This window comes from Oncorhynchus keta, chromosome 13, assembly GCF_023373465.1.
Source record: "Oncorhynchus keta strain PuntledgeMale-10-30-2019 chromosome 13, Oket_V2, whole genome shotgun sequence".
Lineage (NCBI taxonomy): Eukaryota > Metazoa > Chordata > Actinopteri > Salmoniformes > Salmonidae > Oncorhynchus > Oncorhynchus keta.
The window spans coordinates 33394282-33420140 of NC_068433.1; the positions used below are offsets into that span (position 1 = coordinate 33394282).

The 25859-nt window shown below is 43.4% G+C and overlaps 1 protein-coding gene across 6 annotated transcripts in view; it reads right to left on the reverse strand.

Annotated features, from left to right (window-relative positions):
• Positions 1–1374: 1374 nt before the first annotated feature.
• Positions 1375–25859, reverse strand: part of zgc:109889 (uncharacterized protein LOC553542 homolog) — a 66943-nt gene continuing 42458 nt past the window's right edge. For 3 of the 6 annotated variants that reach the window (XR_008062849.1, XR_008062846.1, XR_008062847.1), the window contains 8 exons: positions 17761–17914; positions 17015–17132; positions 13297–13374; positions 12601–12776; positions 3682–3981; positions 3053–3436; positions 2822–2875; positions 1376–1522 (listed from right to left, as the gene is read on the reverse strand). Coding sequence is in view for 1 of the 6 variants with exons in the window: in XM_035783984.2 (XP_035639877.2) it covers positions 3055–3436; positions 3682–3981; positions 12601–12776; positions 13297–13374; positions 17015–17132; positions 17761–17914 (1208 nt within the window). In the remaining 5 variants the exon portion in view is untranslated. Of the gene's footprint in view, positions 1523–2821; positions 2876–3052; positions 3437–3681; positions 3982–12600; positions 12777–13296; positions 13375–17014; positions 17133–17760; positions 17915–19550; positions 20123–25859 lie in introns of those variants that run through there. The other 3 variants (XR_008062850.1, XM_035783984.2, XR_008062848.1) reach the window with 3 other exon arrangements.

The window sequence follows — 25859 nt, forward strand, 5'->3', positions numbered from 1 at the left end:
GCATTGTTCGTCACCAAACTGTTCCTGGATGGTTGGAAGAAGTTGCTCTCGGAGGATGTGTTGATACCATTCTTTATTCATGGCTGTGTTCTTAGGCAACATTGTGAGTGAGCCCACTCCCTTGGCTGAGAAGCAACCTCACACATGAATGGTCTCAGGATGCTTTACTGTTGGCATGACACAGGACTGATGGTAGCGCTGATCTTGCCTTCTCCGGACAAGCTTTTTTTCCCGGATGCCCCAAACAATCGGAAAGGGGATTCAGAGAAAATGACTTTACCCCAGGCCTCAGCAGTCCAATCCCTGTACCTTTTGCAGAATATCAGTCTGTCCCTGATGTTTTTCTAGGAGAGAAGTGGCTTCTTTGCTGCCCTTCTTGACACCAGGCCATCCTCCAAAAGTCCTTGCCTCACTGTGCGTGCAGATGGACTCACACCTGCCTGCTGCCATTCCTGAACAAGCTCTGTGCTGGTGGTGCCCCGACCCCACAGCTGAATCAACTTTAGGAGACGGTCCTGGCGCTTGCTGGACGTTCTTGGGCGCTCTGAAGCCTTCTTCACAACAATTGACCCGCTCTCCTTGAAGTTCCGATAACTGGTTTATTTAGGTGCAATCTTACTGGCAGCAACATCCTTGCCAGTGAAGCCCTTTTTGTGCAAAGCAATGATGACGGCACGTGTTTCCTTGCAGGTAACCATGGTTGACAGAGGAAGAACAATGATTCCAAGCACCACCCTCCTTTTGAAGCTTCCAGTCAGTTATTCGAACTCAATCAGCATGACAGAGTGATCTCCAGCCTTGTCCTCATCAACACTCACACCTGTGATAACGAGAGAGTCACTGACATGTCAGCTGGTCCTTTTGTGGCAGGGCTGAAATGCAGTGGAAATGTTTTTTGGGGGTTTCAGTTCATTTGCATGGCAAAGAGGGACTTTGCAATTAATTAAATTAATCACGCTTCATAACATTCTGGAGTATATGCAAATTGCCATCATACAAACTGAGGCAGTAGACTTTGTGAAAATTAATATGTGTCATTCCCAAACTTTTGGCCATGACTGAACACGGGTATGTACTGTAGTCCTCTACTATAGCATTGCTTCATTGATTGTGTTATAGTGCTTGAGTAGAAGTCATGTAGTGTGTTTAGCAATACTACTCAAGCACACAACAATGTGCTAGAGTGGGGGAGTTAGGTAGGTTGGTGGTTGGTCTATCCCTTTAAAGTCTATATGTGTGTGGTGGGCAACAGAAATTGAATTCAATCATTTTGAATAAAGTTTTGAATACCCTTTCCTCACAAGCACCTCCACTTGACGTCTAACACTTGTCCCCTTTAACCTATTGACCCCTGACCCATTTCAGTCGGACCACTCCCCGTTGTCCTCCCCGCCGGAGTCGGAATCTGATTCACTGTACTCAACGGCGATGCGACGTGATAGGATGGTGGCCACGTCGTTTCCAACTGGCTCTCTCTTTGCTTCCTGCTCTCTCTGTTCCTGGACCTTCCTCAACTGGATACCTGGAAAGATGGAAGGAGGGAAGGTTTGAAGGAGGGATGGAGGGGTTAGATAGATACATACATATGAAGCTCTGTGTGTGTGTGTGTGTGTGTGTGTGTGGTTTGTGGAACAGCATTGCTCCCGTCCCTGTCCCTCACTGGGATTGAACCAGAGATCCTCTGAACACGTCGACAGCGTGTCACCCACAGAAGCAGCCTTACCTGTTGCAAAATTCCTGTAACTTTCTGTGAAAGTTGCCAGGTTTTTTTTTTTCCCCCTCACAATTCTGTGATTCTTTCAACCAGAATTTCTGGAAAACCTGGGAATTTTGCAACCCTACAGTCCACCAAAGCAATGCTTCTAAGGGGAATGATCTCATTCTAGGTCTCATGACAAAAGGGAAGATACAAACACAGCTAACTAGTGTTGTCACGATACCAGAATTTTGACTTCGATACTGATACCAGGTTAAGTATCACGATACTCAATACCATCATGATACTCGATACAGATAAACAGAAACTCAGCTACTGCTCTGTTCAATCGTTGGTCATCTTTTGAGTTCAATATCATTACATTATACATTTTTTTTATGTCAATATTTCTGACAGGCATGTACATATTAATGCACCAATTATACAATTCTGCAATCTTACTACATAACAGTAATTTATTTATTTGAATGGTAAATCTCTATTGATAAAGTGGGTAAATCAAGGGGCTGCAGATGACAAAATCTGTTTCCCATTCATTTGGGACTTATTTTATCGATCAACAACGTTTTCATAGAGGAAGCATTTTCCTATTTCATAAGTGTGCGGTGTCTCTTTAAGACCCAGTGTTGAGGTTAATTAGAGGAGGCACATGCACTCAAGTCAGTTGGAGGGAGAGAAATGATGCGAGGGCGGCGATGTGAATGAATCAAGTTTTTGGTGACAATTGGCTTTGAAATCAGTACAATTTACATTATGGTTAGCATATTATGACAAACAGAGCTAGCAAGGAAAGTTAGCCTACAACGCTTGAAGCTTCCGGTATCTTCTTGCATTGTAAAGTGTTCTTTCCTTTATAGACATTGTTTTGTTCTCTAAGTAAGTATACAACGTGACACATTTGACATAAGTACCGAAAGTACCAGAAAATCTAATACTGAACCGGTTTTCATGTTCTAGTATCAACAAAGTACCGAAGTTTCAGTATATCGTGCAACACTACCGAAAACTAGCTAGCCATTTCAAATACGCTAAATGTACTCATTCACAGGTGGATACACATGTATCCATGCACACACGCACACACATACCCTCTATCGGTCTCACCTCTGCGTATTGCTGCCAGCAGTTCACTGCGAGCATTGCTGATTGGAAGCACACCTAAGCGCACACACACACACACACACACACACACACACACACACACACACACACACACACACACACACACACACACACACACACACACACACACACAAAAAAACAAACTTAAACAAAAAACAAAACAAAAAACACAATCATAAACACACCCCCACACACCCCACAAAACTCTCTCACCTCTACGTATGGCAGCCAACAGGTCGCTGCGAGCGTCGCTTATCGGAATCATCGGCATCTGGCCCTTCCTGGTGGCAGGAGCTTCTCCACCAATGGCGTGAACCAGAGGCAGGATATGGGAGGGGGGTAGACCAGGTGGGGGAGGAGGAGGGGCAGCGGGAGGGGCACCGGAGGGGGTGTGAGAGGGGGAGGGGATATAGTTGACAGGGGGGGCGGGGGGTGTAGGGGAGGGACTGTAAGGGCGGGACATGACCGCCACGGCCCCGGGGGGGAGAATGGGGAAGGAGGAGGTGGAGTCGAAGGCAGTCTGGGTGGACGGGATGAGGGGTGGGGGAGGAGGAGGGGCAGGGGGTGAAGTACTCGGGGATGGCTGATGGCTGGCCGCTAAGGTAGGAGGAAGAGAAAGACAGAAAGAGAGAGAGAGAGAAAAATAACACAATCAGACACGAATTGGCAACAGTGGGCAAATCTGTTGGCTCGAACAAACCTCTTAAAACTAAAATCAAATTAGATGTTATGTCAAATATATTATTCTAGAATTACAAAGGCTTCGAGAATTAGAATTCCTAGAATCGACATTCACAGTCAATTTAGTGTTTGGTGATTCTATTTCTATGTGGTGTTCTTACCCATATGCCCTGTAGTCCTTGACAGACTGCTGCCGTGGCCCATTGAGTGCTCCCCCCTCAGAGGAGGCGGGGGGTGCGTGGGGGAGCTGAGTGCGCCCCAGAGAGGCGATATGTCTTCCCCCAGCGACTACACCAGAGGGGAGATTAGGTCGGGGGTACCCACCCCTGTCTAAGGACTGGGTCTGTGGTGTCTGGGTGAGGTGGGGGACACCGTCGATGGGGTGGGGGGCGGAGGGGGGCTGGGAGGGCTGGTTAGGGCTGGACGGGTAGGAGAGCTCGCCCATGTCTGATGCCACAGACCTAGGAGAGGAGAGGGAGGGGTCATTTATTTTACCCAGCAGAGGGCAGAAGAGAGCTAGGCTGTGCTTAAGCACACTGAAGACTGGCCAGTCACTGAACAATTCATGACACATGTACATTGCATTTGGAAATATTCAGACCCATGACATTTTCCACATCTTGTTACGTTACAGCCTTATTCAAAAAATGTATTACATTGTCCCACCCCCCATCAAATCTACCATAATACTCCATAATGACAAAGTAAAAACAGGTTCGGACATTTTTTCTAAATTTATTAAAAATAATTAAGTGAAATATCACATTTACATAAGTACTCAGAACCTTTACTAAGTAATTTGTTGTAGCACCTTTGGCAGTGATTACAGACTTCAGTCTTCTTGGGGATGACGATACAAGCATGGCACAACTGTACAACTGAGCTTCTCCCATTCTTCTCTGCAGATCCTCTCCAGCTCAATCAGGTTGGATGGGGAGCGTCGCTGCACAGCTATTTTCAGATCTCTCCAGAGATGTTCATCCGGGTTCAATTCTGGGCCCTGGCTGGGCCTCTAAAGGACATTCAGAGATTTGTCCCGAAGCAACTCCTGCGGTGTATTGGCTGTGTGCTTAGGGTCGTTGTCCTGTTCGAAGATGAGCCGTCGCCCCAGTCAGAGGTCCTGAGTGCTGTGGAGCAGGTTTTCATCAAGAATGTCTCTGTACTTTTCTCCGTTCATCTTTGCCTCAATCCTGACTAGCCTCCCAGTCCCTACTGCTGAAAAACATCCCCACATCATGATGCTGCCTCCACCTTCCTTCACTGTAGGGATGGTGCCAGGTTTCCTCCAGACGTGATGCTTGGCATTCAGGCCAAAGAGTTCAATGTTGGTTTCATCAGACCAGAAAATCTGGTTTCTCATGGTATGATAATCGTTTAGGTGCCTTTTGGCAAACTCTAAGCAGGCTGTCGTGCCTTTTACTGAGGAGTGACGTCCCGTCTGGCCACTCTACCATAAAGGCCTGATTTGGTGATGTGCTGAAGAGATGGTTGTCCTTCTGGAAGGTTCTCCCATCTCTACAGAGGTCGATGGTCACTGGAGCTCTGCCAGCTCTGCCAGTGACCATCGGGTTCTTGGTCACCTCCCTGACCAAGGCCCTTCTCACCCAATTGCTCAGTTTGGCCGGGTAGCTAGCTCTAGCAAGAGGCTTGGTGGTTTCCACTTATGGAGGCTACTGTGTTCTCGAGGAACTTGAATGCTGCAGACATTTTTGATATCCTTCCCCAGATCTGTGCCGCGACACAATCCTGTCTCGGAGTTCTATGGACAATTCCTTCGACCTCATGGCTTGGTTTTTGCTCTGACATGCACTGTCAACTGTGGGACCTTATATAGGCAGGTTTGTGCCTTTCCAAATAATGTCCAATCAAATTAATTTACCACTGGTGGACTCCAAGTTGTAGAAACGTCTCAAGGATGATCAATGGAAACAGGATGCACCTGAACACAACGTCAGGTCTGAACACTTATCTAAATAAGGGACATACAGACAGTTTGGAGCCTCTTAGAAATGTCCTTGTTTTTGAAAGAAAAGCTAATTGTACTTATAATTAACATCAAATTGATCAGAAATACAGTGTAGACATTGTTAATGTTGTAAATGACTATTGTAGCTGGAACCGGCAGTTTTTTATGGACTAGCTACATAGGTGTACAGAGTCCCATTATCAGCAACCATCACTCCTGTGTTCCAGTGGCACGTTGTGTTAGCTAATCTAAGTTTATCATTTTAAAAAGGCTCATTGATCATTAGGAAACCCTTTTGGATTTATGTTAGCACAGCTGAAAACTGTTGTTCTGATTTAAAGAAGCAATAAAACTGTCCTTCTTTAGACTAGTTGAGTATCTGGAGCATCAGCATAGATCTGGTACAACACTGTGTACTACTCCCTTGACAGAACAGCCCAAACTGTCTAACAAGAATAGAAAGAGGAGTGGGAAGCCCCGGTGCACAACTGAGCAAGACGCCAAGTACATTAGTGTGTCTACTTTGAGAAACAGTCCTCAACTGGCGGCTTCATTAAATAGGACCTGCAAAACACCAGTCTCAACGTCAACAGTGAAGAGGTGACTCCGGGATGCTGGCCTTCTAGACAGAGTTGCAAAGAAAAAGCCATGTTGACTGTCCAATAAACATAAAATATTAAGATGGGCAAAAGAACAGACACTGGACAGAGGAACTCTGCCTAAAAGGCCAGCATCACGGAGTCGCTATTCACTGTTGGCAAGCAACAAAATCCCCAAGAATCACCATGAAAGAATTGCAGGCCTTGGTGGCGTCTTGGGATCACCAGGTTTCAAAAAGCACCATCAGACGCCACCTCCACAACCACAGGCTCTTTGGAAGGGTTGCCAGAAGAAAGCCCTTTCTGACCTCCAGACACAGAAGCAAGCACTTGGAGTTTGCCAAATGTAATTTAAATTATGACTTGGAAGAAGGCGCTCTGGTCAGATGAGACCAAAATCGAACGTTTTGATCAGATACAGCATCGGCATGTTTGGGGTCGAAACAGAGATGCATACAAGGAGAGGCACCTCATACACACGGTGAAATATTGAAATATGGTGGTGGGTCAATGATGTTTTGGGGCTGTTTTATTTCCAGAGGTCCAGGGGCACTGGTTAAGATTGATGGCATAACGAATTATCAGGCAACAACTATCAGGCAATTTTGGCTGACAATCTGGTTGCCTCTCCCAGAAGGCTGGGACTTGACAGTAGGTGGACTTTCCAACAAGACAATGACCCAAAACATAACTCAAAATCCATACACTGGTTCACTGACAACAAAATTAATATTCTGCCATGGCCATCTCAGTCACCGGAACTCAATCCAATAGAAAACCTGTAGGCTGAGTTGAAGAGGGCAGTTGATAAGCGCTAACCGGAGAATATGAAAAATCTTGAAAGGATCTGCATAGAGGAATGGTCCAAAATCCCTCGAAATATGTTCCTTAACCTTGTCAAACATGACAGGAAAACCTTGCCGTTATCCTTGCCAGAGGTGGTTGCACTAAGTACTAAATGATGAGTGCCAATAATTATGAAAACCTTGATTTTGGTGAAATGCATTTTGTACATTCTTTCTCACATGTTGTAATTTTGAGTTCTCTATAATTATATTGTTTATATTATTTAAAGTATTGTTTGTGCATTGCCAGTCATGGGTGCCTGTAATTTTGAAGCCCACAGTATATACAGTACCAGTCAAAAGTTTGGACGATTAGGGTTGGTATACAGAAGATAGCCCCATTTGCTAAAAGACCAAGTCCATATTATGGCAAGAACAGCTCAAAAAAGCAAAATAGAAACTTGGAAAAATTCAAGCACTTTTGAAAGTTTTTCAAGTGCAGTCGCAAAAACCATCAAGCACTATGATGAAACTTGCTCTCATGAGGACCGCCACAGGAAAGGAAGACCCAGAGTTACCTCTGCTGCAGAGGATAAGTTCATTAGAGTTACTAGCCTCAGAAATTGCAGCCCAAACAAATGCATCTCAACATCACCTGTTCAGAAAAGACTGCATGAATCAGGCCTTCATGGTAGAATTGCTGCAAAGAAACCACGACTAAAGGAAACCAACTTCTTGGGCCAAGAAGCACAAGCAATGGACATTAGACCAATGGCAATCTGTCCTTCTGTCTGATGAGACCAAATCTGAGACTTTTGGTTCCAATTGCCATGTCTTTGTGAGTGACTGGATGATCTCCGCATGTGTGGTTACTACCGTGAAGCATGGAGGAGGAGGTGTGATGGCGTGGGGGTGCTTTGATGGTGACATTGTCAGTAATTTATTTTGAATTCAAGGCACACTTAACCAGCATGGTTACCACAGTATTCTGCAGAAATACACTGTCCCATCTGGTTTGCGCTTAGCGGGACTATCATTTGTTTTTCAACAGGACAATGATCCAACACACTTCCAGGCTGTGTAAGGGCAATTTGGCTAAGAAGTAGAGTGATGGAGTGCTGCATAAGATGACCTGGCCTCCACAATCACCAACCTTCAAACCAATTGAGATGGTTTGGGATGAGTTGGACCGCAGAGTGAAGGAAAGGCAGCCAACAAGTGCTCAGCATAATTAGGAACTCCTTAAAGACTGTTGGACAAGCATTCCTTATGAGGCTGGTTGAGAGAATGCCAAGAGTATGCAAAGCTGTTAAGGCAAAGGGTGGCTATTTGAAGAATCTCACTTTTTTGGTTACAACATGATTCCATGTGTGTTATGTAATAGTTGATGTTTTCACCACTATTCTACAATGTAGAAAATAGTAAAAATAAAGAAAACCCTTGAATGAGTAGGTGTGTCCAAACTTTTGAATAGTACTATACAGTTGAAATCGAAAGTTTACATACACCTCAGCCAAATACATTTAACCTCTTGAAGCTATTATTATGTTTGGAAAAATACCGTTCCCAAAGTAAACAGCCTATTTCTCAGGACCAGATGCTAGAATATGCATATAATTGACAGATTAGGATAGAAAACACTTTAAAGTTTCCAAAACTGTCAAAACATTGTCTGTGAGTATAACAGAACTGATATTGCAGGAGAAACCCTGAGGAAAATCAAACCAGGAAGTGGCTTCTATTTTGAAAACTCCATGTTCCATAGCCTGCCTTTTAAAGGGACATCAACCAGATTCTGTTTCCTATCGCATCCTCAAGGTGTCAGTCTTTAGACAGTTTCAGGCTTTTACTTTGAAAAATGAGCGAGAAAGACAACATCGCGTCATTGTATGGCCGGGTACCAGCAGCGTTTTGCATGGAGCAACAGTTTGGGCAGCCATTGCCTTTCCCTCTCCTACTGAGAAAGACAGTTGCGGTTGATATATTATTGATTATACATTTTAAAAACAACCTGAGGATTGATTTATGAAAAACATTTGACATGTTTCTGTGGACATTACAGATACTATTTGGAATTTGTCTGCGTTGTCGTGACCGCTCTTTCCTGTGGATTTCTGAACATAACGCGCCAAAACAAATGGAGGTATTTTGTACATAAAAATAATCTTTATGGAACAAAAGGAACATTTGTGTTACTGGGAGTCTTGTGAGTGAAAACATCTGAAGATCAAAGGTAAACTATTAATTTTATTGTTTTTCTGAGTTTCGTGACCAAGCTCCTTGATGCTAGGTGTACATAATGTTTTGTCGCGTGATCGATAAACTTAAACGCTTGGATTGCTTTCGCTGTAAAGCATATTTTCAAAATCTGACACGACAGGTGGATTAACAAAAGGCTAAGCTGTGTTTTGCTTTACTGCACTTGTGATTTCATGAATATAAATATTTTTAGTAATAATATTTGAATGTGGCGCTATGCAATTCAGCGGTTGTTGATGACAATTATCCCGCTAAAGGGATGGGTAGCGTCAAGAAGTTTAACTCATCACAATTCCTGACATTTATCCTAGTAAAAATTCCCTTTTTTAGGTCAGTTAGAATCACCACTTAATTTTAAGAATGTGAAATGTCAGAATAATAAGTAGAGAATTATTTATTTAGCTTTTAATTCTTTCATCATATTCCCAGTGGGTCAGAAGTTTGGGAGCATTGCCTTTAAAATGTTTAGCTTGGGTCAAACGTTTTGGGTAGCCTTTCACAAGCTTCCCACAATAAGTTGGGTGAATTTTGGCCCATTCCTCCTGACAGAGCTGGTGTAACCGAGTCAGGTTTGTCGGCATGTTCTATGGGATTGAGGTCAGGGCTTTGTGATGGCCACTCCAATACCTTGACTTTGTTGTCCTGAAGCCATTTTGCCATGACTTTGGAAGTATGCTTGAGGTCATTGTCCATTTGCGACCAAGCTTTAACTTCCTGACTGATGTCTTGAGATGTTGCTTCAATATATCCACTTAATTTTCTATCCTCATGATTCAATATATTTTGTGAAGTGCACCTGTCCCTCCTGCAGCAAAGCACCCCCACAACATGATGCTTCCATGTGCTTCAGGGTTGGGATGGTGTTCTTCAGCTTGCAGGCCTCCCCCTTTTTCCTCCAAACAGAATGATGGTCATTATGGCCAAACAGTTCTATTTTTGTTTCATCAGACCAGAGGACATTTCTCAAAAAGGTACGACCTTTGTCCCTATGTGCAGTTGCAAACCGTAGTCTGGCTTTTTTGGAGCGTGTCATCTTCCTTGCTGAGCGGCCTTTCAGGTTACGTCGATATAGGACTCGTTTTTACTGTGGACAGAATTATTTTTGTACCCGTTTCCTCCAGCATCTTCACAAGTTCCTTTGTGGTTGTTCTGGGATTGATTTGCACTTCTCTCACCAAAGTACTTTCATCTCTACGAGACAGGACACGTCTCCTTCCTGTACTATTGTTTGTACAAATGAACGTGGCAGTTGTGGAAGTCTACAATTTTCTTTCTGAGGTCTTGGCTGATTTCTTTTGATTTTCCCATAATGTCAAACAAAGAGGCACTGAGTTTGAAGGTAGGCCTTGAAATACATCCACAGGGTAGCTCAGTTGGTAGAGCATGGCGCTTGTAACGCCAGGGTAGTGGGTTCGATTCCCGGGACCACCCATACGTAGAATGTATGCACACATGACTGTAAGTCGCTTTGGATAAAAGCGTCTGCTAAAATGGCATATATTATTATAGGTACACCTCCAATTGACTCACATTATGTCAATCAGCCTATCAGAAGCTTCTAAAGCCATGACATCATTTTTTGGAATTTTCCAGAAAAAAGGCAGTCAACTTAGTGTATGTAAACTTCTGACCCACTAGAATTGTGATACAGCGAATTATATATATAATTTTTTTTTATATCACCCAGTCCCACTATATATATATATATATATATACACAGTGCCTTGCGAAAGTATTCGGCCCCCTTGAACTTTGCGACCTTTTGCCACATTTCAGGCTTCAAACATAAAGATATAAAACTTTATTTTTTTGTGAAGAATCAACAACAAGTGGGACACAATCATGAAGTGGAACAACATTTATTGGATATTTCAAACTTTAACAAATCAAAAACTGAAAAAATTGGGAGTGCAAAATTATTCAGCCCCTTTACTTTCAGTGCAGCAAACTCTCCAGAAGTTCAGTGAGGATCTCTGAATGATCCAATGTTGACCTAAATGACTAATGATGATAAATACAATCCACCTGCGTGTAATCAAGTCTCCGTATAAATGCACCTGCACTGTGATAGTCTCAGAGGTCCGTTAAAAGCGCAGAGAGCATCATGAAGAACAAGGCACACACCAGGCAGGTCCGAGATACTGTTGTGAAGAAGTTTAAAGCCGGATTTGGATACAAAAAGATTTCACAAGCTTTAAACATCCCAAGGAGCACTGTGCAAGCGATAATATTGAAATGGAAGGAGTATCAGACCACTGCAAATCTACCAAGACCTGGCCGTCCCTCTAAACTTTCAGCTCATACAAGGAGAAGACTGATCAGAGATGCAGCCAAGAGGCCCATGATCACTCTGGATGAACTGCAGAGATCTACAGCTGAGGTGGGAGACTCTGTCCATAGGACAACAATCAGTCGTATATTGCACAAATCTGGCCTTTATGGAAGAGTGGCAAGAAGAAAGCAATTTCTTAAAGATATCCATAAAAAGTGTTGTTTAAAGTTTGCCACAAGCCACCTGGGAGACACACTAAACATGTGGAAGAAGGTGCTCTGGTCAGATGTAACCAAAATTGAACTTTTTGTCAACAATGCTAAACGTTATGTTTGGCGTAAAAGCAACACAGCTCATCACCCTGAACACACTATCCCCACTGTCAAACATGGTGGTGGCAGCATCATGGTTTGGGCCTGCTTTTCTTTAGCAGGGACAGGGAAGATGGTTAAAATTGATGGGAAGATGGATGGAGCCAAATACAGGACCATTCTGGAAGAAAACCTGATGGAGTCTGCAAAAGACCTGAGACTGGGACGGAGATTTGTCTTCCAACAAGACAATGATCCAAAACATAAAGCAAAATCTACAATGGAATGGTTCAAAAATAAACATATCCAGGTGTTAGAATGGCCAAGTCAAAGTCCAGACCTGAATCCAATCGAGAATCTGTGGAAAGAACTGAAAACTGCTGTTCACAAATGCTCTCCATCCAACCTCACTGAGCTCGAGCTGTTTTGCAAGGAGGAATGGGAAAAAATTTCAGTCTCTCGATGTGCAAAACTGATAAGAGACATAACCCAAGCGACTTACAGCTGTAATCGCAGCAAAAGGTGGCGTTACAAAGTATTAACTTAAGGGGGCTGAATAATTTTGCACGCCCAATTTTTCAGTTTTTGATTTGTTAAAAAAGTTTGAAATATCCAATAAATGTCGTTCCACTTCATGGTTGTTGATTCTTCACAAAAAAATACAGTTTTATATCTTTATGTTTGAAGCCTGAAATGTGGCAAAAGGTCGCAAAGTTCAAGGGGGCCGAATACTTTCACAAGGCACTGTATATAAATTAAATGTTTTGTTATATATAAATGTGCAAACATTTCCAAAAACCTGGGCTTGATTTGTCATAATGGGGTATTGTCTGTAGATGGACAAGAAAAACACAAAATGAGGAAAAACACATTTGATTCTGGGCTCACCTGTTATCGGGTGATAGCGACCCCTCGGACATTCCGTGATAGGGTGAGGGGGTTAGTCTGGTATCGGGGCGGAACTCCTTGTCATAAGCCATCATATTCCACTCCTGTCTGCGATTACGGGCTTTACGAACCTTCTTCACCTCCCTTCCCGGGTCCTCTACCTGTTTGTGCTGCTCCTGATAGAGTGACGGAGGGGAGTGGAGGAAGGAGAGACAAACAAACAAATACAAAGGGCTACATTTATTATGGATAGTATTCTCTTCACACAGGGACAAACAGAGAGAGCAAGATCCATTCCACCATTTTCACACACCGTCGACCAGCAGAATTCACCCAGTCCCACTATAAGCCAAACTTTTAAGCAATGTTAAGCAATATAAAACAATCAACACAACATAAAACATTCCCAAACATAGACGGATGGGTATAAGGGACCAGCTTGGTGGAGGGACAGAGACGGGAGGGGGGGACACGCAGACGGAGGGGTCTGGGAGCTGGGAGGAGGCCGGAACGTAGAGGTGGCGTCTTACGGAGCAGGGCGGAGACATGGACAGGGGACAGGGATGTAGAAGACATGGAACACACAAGGGACAAGAGACAGTGAGACATAGCAGTGGACAGGGGGAAACCCAGAGGATCCAGGGGGAAACAAGGACTGGGGACAAGGGAACATAGTTGTGGATGTGGCGGTCTTACGGAGCTGGGTAGTGGGCTGCGAGGTGGAGCCTGTCTGCTGTGGGGTCTACCCTGGTCAGAGTGGGTCGGACAGCTGGTCTGGATGGGGAGACGTGGAGATAGAGAGCTCTAACACATTAGATATACTATGGTTATACAAAATGGGAGAGACAGAGTAGGGGAAAAGAGAGGGGGAGAGGAGGAGAGTCTACTGGTGAAAATCTGGAGGTTAACAGGGGCGATAGTGGCACGGGAGTGTTGAAGCAGAGTGAGGGAGAAGATGGGACAGAAGACAGGAGGGGGACAGAAAGGCGGGATATACAGTGCATTTGGAAATTGTTCAGACCACTTGACTTTTTCCACATTTTTTTATGTTACAGTCTTATTCTAAAATGTATTAAATTGATTTTTCCCCTCATCAATCGACATACAATACCTCATAAAGACATCACAAAAATAGGTTGACATTTTAGCACATTTATTAAAAATACAAAACTGAAATATCACATTTACATAAGTATTCAGAGCCTTCACTCAGTACTTTGGCAGCGATTACAGCCTAGAGTCTCTTGGGTATGACGCTACAAGCTTGGCACACCTGTATTTGGGGAGCTTCTCCCACTCTTCTCTGCAGATCCTCTCAAGCTCTGTCAGGTTGGATGGGGAGCGTCTTTGCACAGTTATTTTCAGGTCTCCCCAGAGATGTTTGATCGGTCAGGGCTCTGGCTGGGCCGCTTAAAGACATTCAGAGACTTATCCCGAAAGCAACTCCTACATTGTCTTGGCTGTGTGCTTAGGGTTGTTGTCCCTTTGGAAGGTGAACCTTCGCCCCCAGTAAGGGGTCCTGAGCACTCTGGGGCAGATTTTCATCAAGGATCTTGCAATACTCTGCTCCATTCATCTTTCCCTCAATCCTGACTAGTCTCCCAGTCCTTACCGCTGAAAAACATCCCCACAGCATGATGCTGCCACCACCATGCTTCACTGTAGGGATGGTGCCAGGTTTCCTCCAGACGTGCCGCTTGGCATTCAGGCCAATTCAGGCCAACAAACTTGGTTTCATCAGACCAAAGAAACTTGTTTCTCATGTTGCCTTTTGGTAAAACTCCAAGCGTGCTGTCATGTGCCTTTTACTGAGGAGTGGCTTCCGTCTGGCCACGCTACCATAACAGCCTGATTGTGGAGTGCTGCAGAGATGGTTGTCCTTCTGGAAGGTTCTCCCATCTCCACAGAGGAACTCTGGAGCTGTGTCAGATTGACCATCTGGTTCTTGGGCACCTCTAGTCAGCTCTTAGGAATAGTCTTGGTGGTTCCAAACTTCTTCCATTTAAGAATGATGGAGGCCAATGTGTTCTTGGGGACCTTAAAATGCTGGATAATTTTTTGGGTACCCTTCCCCTGTCTCAGAGCTCTACGAACAATTCCTTCAACCTCACGACTTGGCTTTAGCTCCGACATGTACTGTCAAGTGTGGAACCTTATATAGACAGGCGCTTGCCTTTTAAATTGATTGGACATGATTTTGATTTACCACAGGTGGACTCAAATCACGTTGTAGAAACTTCAAGGATGATCAGTGGAAAAAGGATGCACCGGAGCTCAATTTCAAGTCTCATAGCATAGTGGTCGTCCAAGACGAAGCTGAGGGTAAAGGTGGCCAAGCTGGCCAAGCATGTCTCCAGACCTAAACCCTATTGAGCATCTGTGGGACATCCTCAAATGGAAGGTGGAGGAGTGCAAGGTCTCTAACATCCACCAGCTCCGTGATGTTGTCATGGAGTGGAAGAAGACTCCAGTGGCAACCTGTGAAGCTCTGGTGAACTCCATGCCCAAGAGGGTTAAGGCAGTGCTGGAAAATGATGGTGGCCACACAACATTTTGACACTTTGGGCCCAATTTGGACATTTTCACTTAGGGGTGTACTCACTTTCGTTGCCAGCGGTTTAGACATTAATGGCTGTGTGTTGAGTTATTTTGAGGGGACAGCAAATTTACACTGTTATACAAGCTGTACACTCACTACTTTACATTTTAGCAAAGTGTCATTTATTCAGTGTTGTCACATGAAAAGATATACTCAAATATTTACAAAAATGTGAGGGGTGTACTCACTTTTGTGATATACTGTACATATACATTTATTAGAGGTCGACCGATTAATCGGAATGGCCAATTAATTAGTGCCGATTTCAAGTTTTCATAACAATCGGTATTCTGCATTTTTGGACACCTTGTGTCACTTCTCTTGCATTCATTGCACGCAGAGTCAGGGTATATGCAACAGTTTGGGCCACCTGGCTCGTTGCGAACTAATTTGGCAGAATTTTACATAATTATGATGTAACATTAAAGGTTGTGCAATGGAACAGGAATATTTAGATGTATGGATGCCACCCGTTAGATCAAATACGGAGCGATTACATATTTCACTGAAAGAATAAACATTTTGTTTTCAAAATTATAGTTTACAGATTTGACCACATTAATGACCTCTAAGGCTCGTATTTCTGTGTGTTATTATATTATAATTAAGTCTATGATTTGATAGAGCAGTCTGACTGAGCGGTGGAAGGCAGCAGCAGGCTCGTAAGCATTCATTCTAACAGCACTTTCCTGCGTTTGCCAGCAGCTCTTCGCAATGACTTCAAGCCTATCAACTCCCGAGATTAGGCTGGCAATACTAAAGTACCTAGTAGAACATCCAATAGTAAAAAGGTATATGAAATACAAATGGTATAGAGAGAAATAGTCCTATAATAACTACTACCTAAAACGAATATTGAAGACTCCAACACTTTGTTTTTGCATTATTTAAACTAAATTGAACATTCATTTATTTGAGACTAAATTGATTTCATTGATGTATTATATTAAGTTAAAATAAACATGTTCATTGAGTATTGTTGTAATTGTCATTATTACAAATATATATAAATCGTCCGATTAATCGGTATCGGCATTGAAAAAAAAAAAATCATAAATCGGTCGAACTCGTATATATATCATGACAGTTTACAATCTAAGGTCACACCAAGTAATTTAGTCTCCTAAACGTGTTCAACAGCAACACCATTCATCACCAGATTCAGCTGAGGACAACAGCTTAGGGAAATGATTTGTACCAAATACAATGCTCTTAGTTTTAGAGATGTTTGACCAGCTTAATGGCCACCTTTTTCAAAACTGATTGATGAGGATTTTGTTGTTGTTGTTAATGCATTTTACAATAAGGCTGTAACATAACAACATGTGGAAAAGGTCAAGCGGTCTGAATTACTTTCCAAATGCACTTTAGATGTCCGAGAGAGGGGTTATAACTGAAGTTGTCTTTAGACAGCAAGAGGGGTTGTGTTTCTCAGGGAATGGGAAGTAGAATGGGCGTGAGGGTGTGGTTGAGCTCAACACACACAGTCCGGATTATAACGCAGCAAAGCAAATTGAATGTGAGATAAATACAGAATGATAAACAGAAGCATGTGGAGATGCAAAGAACTTAGCAGTGAAGCAGTAATGGATGACATTCTCTTTCCCCATCCAAGCATACAGTATCATAAAGTTCAGCACACCCTCACACACACACTGGAGTGACTCTAGTGACAGAAGTTGACTTGACATGTTTGAACACAATCACTGTCAGCAAGGAGACAACTACCAGAGGCACAGAGCGAAAGAGAGAGAAAGAGGCAGTGACAGAGAGAATGAAGAGACTGAGCACACACACATATACACACACACCCACCTTCTGTCGTCTCTTCTCCTTCCTCTTGTCCTCCGTGGCCTGCAGCATCTTTTCTTTCCACAGCATGAAGAAGTAGGAGGGGTCTGTGTAGAACTTCAACGCATCCTTCTTATCATCCCTGGAGAGAGGGATGGAGAGAGAGAGAACGTAGGAAGAGAGAGATCGAAATGGGTCAGGTGCATTGCACCTTTTGCATTTGTCATTCACAGTGTTGGGTCAGTGACGTGCCTTTCTCAGCATCAGACTGGGATTCACAGCAATGGTGAGGATGATCTTACCTGTATGCTTTCAGCGAGGTGGTGGTTTAACTGACCTACAGGCTGACTATTGGGGCTGAGTATACTGAGGTACTGACCTATAGAGGCTGAGTATGTTGATAGGTGGAGGTTTGTCACAGCGATGGTACATCACCACAGGGTTGGGGACAGAGGTCTAACTAACCAATAGGAGATAAGTTGCCTTAAGTCAAAATGAGGGGCTGTGTACAAAACAAATGAATCAGCCATTGGATAATCTCTAACCAATCAGAGTATCAAAGCCAATGATGTTAGGCCAGGCTGGCTCATCCCATCGGTTTCTGGGGCCAATTCAAACGGTCGGAATGTGTTTGCATTCTACAAGACGTCAGGGAGGAAAGCAAATCCAGACTCATTGTGGAGAAGAAATGCTGGTGGGTGTGGTGTTTGGCCACATCGGTGTGGATTGGTAGTCAGGCTAGAAGATGAGTATACTAAAAAGGTACCGACCTATAGGTACTGAGTATGTTGAGCGGTGGAGGTTTGTCACAGCGATGGTACATCTCTACCACAGGGTTGGGGACTGAGGTCCGTGAGACCACCTGTTGGTCTTGGATGGTGCTGCTCTTAAACGCTTTACGCATGTTGATGTCCTGCAGAGAGACTGGAGAAGACAGACAGACACACACACAAAACCATCAGCATGTTTATGGTGTATATGAATGAATTACATTTTATTTTCGTGTCAATTGGCATCCCAACCCTTATGGGATTAATTGACACAAACAAACAGAATAATTCACTATGGTAATTCAATGATAATTCTCCTCTCCTGTGTTCTCTGCATTGTGCACCGCATAGAGTGAAAAAAAGGAAGGGTTAAAAAGCAATACATAATAGTAAATTACATCCCTAGAGCAGTAAAATTATATACATACAGTACCAGTCAAAAGTTGACACGCCTACTCATTCAAGGGTTCTTCTTTATTTGTACTATTTTCTATATTGTAGAATAATAGTGAAGACATCAAAACTATAAAATAACACATATGGAATCATGTAGTAAGCAAAGGAAAGTGATGAACAGATTATTCAAAGTAGCCACCCTTTGCCTTGATGGCAGCTTTGCACACCTCTTGGCATTCTCTTAACCAGCTTCACCTGGAATGCTACTCCAACAGTCTTGAATGAGTTCTCACATATGCTAAGCACTTGTTGGATGCTTTTCCTTCACACTGCGCTCCAACTCAACCCAAACCATCTCAATTGGGTTGAGGTCGGGTGATTGTTGAGACCAGGTCATCTGATGCAGCACTCCATCACTCTCCTTCTTGGCCAAATAGCCCTTAGACCGCCTGGAGGTGTGTTGGGTCATTGTCCTGTTGAAAAGCAAATGAGTCCCACTAAGCACAAACCAGATGGGATGGCATATCTCTGCAGAATGATGTGGCAGCCATGCTGAATAAGTATGTCTTGAATTATGAAAAAAAATCACGGACAGTGTCACCAGCAAAGCACACCCACAGCATCACACCATCACCTCCTTCATGCTTCACGGTGTGAACCACACATGCGGAGATCATCCGTTCACCTACTCGGAGTCTCAAAGACACGGCGATTGGAACAAAAAACTCAAATTTGGACTAATCAGACCACAGGACAAATTTCCACTGGTCTAATGTCCATTGCGTGTGTTTCTTGGCCCAAGGAAGTCTCTTCTTATTATTGGTGTCCTTTAGTAGTGGTTTCTTTGCAGCAATTCGACCATGAAGGCCTGATTCACGCAGTCTCCTCTGAACAGATATTAAGAGTAACAAATATTGCACTTGTCCCACACCCCCATCTTAACCAGTTAACCAGTGATAGTCTCATTTTCACTCAATTCTCTCATTCTGAAAATTAACCATATACTGGAGAGGGAAAACATTAGTTAACAGATAGGGGTTAGTTCGTTAGCTAATTAATATTTCACACTGATTGCCAGGGTCCATTAAGCAACTAACGCGTTATAACTTGAAAGGCAAGGAGTTGTATACCAGTTAACGTCAATACTATAGAGAATTGGTTAGGTTACTAAAGTGTTAACTCATCTGATGTTGTAACGTTAGGTAGCTAAAGTTTGCCGTCTGACTTTTTTTAGCAAGCAAATTTTGACACCATAAACTCAATTATTTGATTAGATGAGTTGGCTAATGTTTCTCAACATTTCTCTGGCTAGCTAACGGAGAATTCGATCCAGCTAGAAAGACAACTAACAATGCTAATACTTGTTCCACCACACTTTCTCCCTCAGGCCTCACCTCAAACTTTCCAAATGCCTGTTGTTTTTCAGTTACAGCTCATGAAGTACGCTTCATCACCTTCTTACCCCCGTCTCACGTAGGTCACCTATTTTGGATTCTGTTCTGATGTCTTCACTATTATTGTTGTTACGAATCCCTTTTGGCCCGACAGTCTAGGGGGGATGGTATAATGAGACCCGTAACATAACTCATGCAAATTCTAATAGTGACAACGTAAAAGTGAGAACGGAATAACTACGAAAACTGAAATCTACCGTCAAACTCAAGGTTTATTTGTAAACACACGGTAATGGGGGGAGCAGGAAAAGGGGCTGAGCTGGACCCAAGGAAAGAAACAATAAGTATTCAATAACACCCCTAAGCTAGACTAGCCTACTTTAACAATAGCTAACTAACTAACCAAAAATACAGTGGGTGGTCCGCCCAGTTCTAACTAGTGTATTTAACAAAGTCTACCTACGGGTAGTGTATGCCCATGGGCGACTTGTCTTGGTTTCCCCTTTTCCCACCAGCAAACAAACAAACACCATAACCAAAACAATACTCACAGGTGAGGACAAAGTGCTATGGAGGTGCTAAAACAAAAGAGAGGTTAATACACAACGAGAGTGAAACACAGAGACCTACAGACATGGCATTTACAGAGAGATTGAGCTCTAGAGCAAACAACTGATGGGGTTTTTAAACCAAGGGAAAGGAACTGTGATTGGGTAGGAAACAGGAGGAGGTGTGTCTTCTGATTGATGATTGTATTGGTGACTGATTGGGGAGTGATGATATTCACCTGTGAGGGGAGAAGGAGAGAAAAGAACACAGGATACACACACACACACACACACACAGGATACCTGTATCCGTAACACTCCCACCCTTAAAAGAGCAACCCTAGGGGGATTGCGACCACAGTATTAATGAATACTCACAACAACAAAGCAACAACCTTGCAAAACATACAATCATTTTTACACACGAGACAAAGCATCTGCCAATACATTCTCGTCTCCTGTACACAACTCTTAGGACAAGAACTGTTCTTTAAGGACTTTCATTGGTCCTCTCACTGTGTGACCAAACACTAGTTCAGCCGGGCTGAAACATTTACATTTACATTTACATTTAACCTAGGGACTCCTGCACAGTTTCACGAGCAGCAAACAAAACTAGAGGAACTCCCTCATCCCAATCTTTCTCAGATTCCAAACAATATTTACGTAGCATAGACTTCAGTGTCTGATGCCATCTTTCAAGCGCACCCTAAGACTCTGGGTGATAGGCGCTTGACACACGGTGCGTAATTGACAAGGATTTTAACACCTGCTTGAAGAGCTTGGATAGGAAATTGGTACCTTGATCGCTTTGTACCACCGTAGGTAACCCGAATGTCGTGAAGAATTTTATTAAGGCTTTACTCACTACCGAGGCTGTAATCCTTCGCAGAGGAATGGCCTCGGGGTATCTTGTAGCCATACACATTATCGTTAACAAAAACCGATTTTGCCTTTGGTCCGACACAATCAACCACCACATGCTCGAATGGTTCACCTATGACAGGTATGGGACAAAGAGGAGCGGGAGGAATAACCCGATTTGGTTTTCCTGTTATCTGACATGTGTGGCATGTCCGACAGAACTGAACCACATCTTGTTTTAAACCCGGCCAAAAGAAATGTCGAAGGATCCGATCATAAGTCTTTGTAATTCCTAAATGACCAGACCACTGGTGATCATGAGCAAGGGACAATACATTTTGTCGAAAGGCTGTAGGAATCACTATTTGGTAAACAGCATTCCAATCTCCACACGCGTCAACATGGGATTTACATATACGCATGAGGAGATTACCATCAATGAAGTAAGCCACGTTCTTCTTCTTCACATCTTCCAATGAGACAACACTAGAAAAATATTTAGCAAGCTTGTTGTCAACCTATTGGTTAGCAATCAGCTGCTCACGAGTGACTGGTAACTGTATTGCATCAGCAATAAGTTCAATGTTCTTTGATTCTTTCCTGGGCTGTTTGTCAGAGGTGATCAGCTTCTCAGAGGTATCACACAATCCATCCTCTTGATCAACCTCTTTGAACAGAACAGTGTTCGACAAATCTATTACGTCACCCTCTTGTCGTGCCTTAGCACGAGTGACAGCACAAGCGGGGAACACATGTGGATAACTCTGTGCCAGCTCAATCGAGAGAGAGTGGTCACTTTTATCCAATACTTCCAATACGGGTACTACCTTTCCTCTGGCAATATCGTTACCCATTATAAAGGTCACACCTTTCACTGGCAACATAGGACGTACCCCCACTCTGAATATTCCACTGATTAACTCAGAGTGTACTTTCACAAAGTGCAATGGCACTGCGACAAAACCCATTTCAATACCCTGCACTAACACACTGGAACCACAGTATGTATCGTCAGATAAGGGCAACACATCAGATAATATAAACGACTGCGCTGCACCAGTATCTCTAAGGATTTTAACCGGACGCTGAGACTCTTCGTCATTCGTTAGGGACACAAACCCCTCGGAAATGAATGGTTCATAACTGCGGTCGGGGACTGAGATTTTCAAACTGCAGTTACCCTGAGGCACCTGTTTTGTTGCAGACCTCACAACCGTATGAATTACACCAACACCAGCTGGCGGCTTGGCACAAAGAGGCATCCCTTGTTTGTGTTTAAGCATGAAGCAATCATTAATCATATGTCCCACTTTATGACAATAGAAACAGGGACGCTCATTCTTCTGGCGTGCTTGATATACTACTGCTGGCCGACTAGGGCTAAAGGTAGGAAACTCAGTGGCTCTACTCTCAGTATGAGCCGAAAATACACTCTTGTGCGTCAACACAAACTCGTCTGCCAACACAGACGCTTCTGCCAGGGAGGATACTTTCTGTTAGTTTAGGTAAACTACAATGCGTTCGCGTAAGCAATTTTTAAACTCTTCCAACAAGATTAACTCCCGGAGAGAGTTGAAATCAGTTACCTTACTAGCAGCATGCCATTTATCAAACAGATTTCCCTTATCTCTAGCAAATTCCACATAAGTCTTACTAGAAGACTTTCTATGAGACCTAAAGCTCTGTCGATATGCCTCAGGCACAAGCTCATAGGCACGAAGAACAGTAGCTTTGACCACTTCATAATTCAAACTGTCCTCCAGAGGTAGCACTGACAAAACCTCTTGGGCTTTACCAGTTAATTTACACTGAAGTAGACACCATACCTCTTCAGGCCATTTCAATGCTACGGCTATACGCTCAAATACACAAAAATAGTAGTCAACCTCCGACTCTCTGAACAAAGGTACTAAGGCTATCTGCCTACTAATGTCAATCGTGTTTGAGGATACAGCAGGTGAGGACGACTCACTAACAGCAGGACCGGAGGCTAGCCTCACTGTCTCTGCCTCCAGTTCCATCTGGCACATTTTAAACGTCATCTGCCGCTGTTCTTTATCTGCCTCAATTGTACACATCTCCAAATCTAACTGCCGCTGTTCTCGTTCTTTTTCTGCCTCAATTTTACACTTCTCCAACTGGAGAGTCTCTCGCCTAATTTGGACTCTCTCTTCCGCCTCCAGTTGGAATTGTGCTAAACGGACATCCATCCTGGTATCACCGTTTGACAGTGGGGAGAGTGGATCAAAACGGGACAATGTGGCTGGTGTTTTAGCCTCTCCTCATTATCAGACGCCAATAGGCTTACAGGAGCAGCAACATCCCCTACAGGGGTAGTAGGCTCAGGCAGCGGTAACACAAGCACCTGCTCTTCCAACAATACATTTAACACCAGCTTTTTAACCTCCGACTTAACTACATTCTGTGGAATCGATACTGAATAATGGTCAGCCAAGGTCATTAAATCAACTCTACGACATTTATCAAAAACCTCCCACGAAGGGCTATCCAAAAAGGATTTCAAATCAAAAGTAGTCATTTTACACTACTTCACAAGTGCCAAAGAAAATAGCAAACACTAATGCTACTTCAGCTATGACGCTCAACACTGAACTATACCACTATCACAATCTACATGAGCGGCATGGGTGTCAGTTATGACAAATCCCGGACGAGCCCCCACTTATGTTACGAATCCCTTTTGGCCCGACAGTCTAGGGGGGATGGTATAATGAGACCCGTAACATAACTCATGCAAATTCTAATAGTGACAACGTAAAAGTGAGAACGGAATAACTACGAAAACTGAAATCTACCGTCAAACTCAAGGTTTATTTGTAAACACACGGTAATGGGGGGAGCAGGAAAAGGGGCTGAGCTGGAGCCAAGGAAAGAAACAATAAGTATTCAAAAACACCCCTATGCTAGACTATCCTACTTTAACAATAGCTAACTAACTAACTAACCAAAAATACAGTGGGTGGTCCGCCCAGTTCTAAATAGTGTATTTAACAAAGTCTACCTATGGGTAGTGTATGCCCATGGGCGACTTGTCTTTGTTTCCCCTTTTCCCACCAGCAAACAAACAAACACCATAACCAAAACAATACTCACAGGTGATGACAAAGTGCTATGGAGGTGCTCAAACAAAAGAGAGGTTAATACACAACGAGAGAGTGAAACACAGATCTACAGACATGGCATTTACAGAGAGATTGAGCTCTAGAGCAAACAACTGATGGGGGTTTTTAAACCAAGGGAAAGGAACTGTGATTGGGTAGGAAACAGGAGGATGTGTGTATTCTGATTGATGATTGTATTGGTGACTGATTGGGGAGTGATGATTTTCACCAGTGAGGGGAGAAGGAGAGAAAAGAACACAGGATACACACACACACACAGACACAGGATACCTGTATCCGTAACAATTGTACAATGTAGAAAATAGTACAAATAAAGAAACACCCTTGAATGAGTAGGTGTGTCCAAACTTTTGACTGGTACTGTATATATTGAGGAGCGGTGTCCTGGACAGAGGTTAAGCCTAGTCCTGGACTAAAAAGCTACATCAATGGAGCATGCTCTTAAATCCAGCACCAGGCTTAATCACTGTCCTGATCGTATCAGCAAAAAAACATACTGGTAACTAACATAACGGAAAAGAGGGATACAATACATATACAGTACAATTTCTCCAGTCGTCAAGTTCAGGGCAGTGAACAATACATTACAACATATACAGTAACAAGCCACAGGAACCTTTATTGTTCAGCTTTGTGTGGCTTAAATCACCCCTGGCATGACCCTACACCTTTAAACTAACAAAGTCATGCTCAGGGAGGAATGCTCTAAATGGGCTACAGTGTGTGGTGGCCTCCCAGCTCTGAAAGAAGGGATTATGACAATAACAAAAGACCCAAGCCATGGAACCACCCCTAAATCCATCCATCGAATCATGCCCAGGGAGCAGTGCTCTCCCTAGACTACAGTGTGGCCAGTGACACCCCATGCCATGGTAGAACGGATAATGGGGAACAATAGAAGGATCAGCATTAAGATCACAGCACATTAAGGGTTACATATAGCATGTCCTAACATAATCCATATGTTCCTCATATCTCCAAAAGGTAAAGATGTGTTAGTAGCAGATATTATATTGACATGGCTTTATCTGTAGAACTGGTACAATAGTCTGCCAGGGTGTGTGCGTGTGTGTTACAGCAACATCTGAGAGATCCTGGATCCCTGCACCGTGGTGTGAAATCCCCACAGGGTTTAAGGGATTCGGAAGTTTGAAATACACCTTAGCCAAATACTTTTATACTCAGTTTTTCACAATTTCTGACATTTAATCCAGGTAAAAATTCCGTTTTAGGTCAGTTAGGATGACCACTTCATTTTAAGAATGTAAAAATGTCAGAATAATAGTAGGGTGATTTATTTCAGCTTTTATTTATTTCATCACATTCCCAGTGGGTCAGAAGTTTACATAAAACGCCTTCCACAAGCTTCCCACAATAAGTTGGGTGAATTTTGGCCCATTCCTCCTGAGTCAGGTTTGTAGGCCTCATTGCTCGTACACACCTTTTCACTTCTGCCCACACATTTTCTATAGTATTGAGGTCAGGGCTTTGTGATAGTCAAGGTATTGGAGTGGCTTTGCAGTCCTTAAGCCATTTTGCCATAACTTCGGAAGTATGCTTGTGGTCATTGTCCATTTGGAAGACCCATTTGCGACCAAGCTTTAACTTCCTGACTGATGTCTTGAGATGTTGCTTCAATATATCCACGTAATTTTCCTTCTCATGGGGACATTATTTTGTGACGTGCACCAGTCCCTCCTGCAACAAAACGCCCCCACAACATGATGCTGCCACCCCCGTGCTTCACGGTTGGG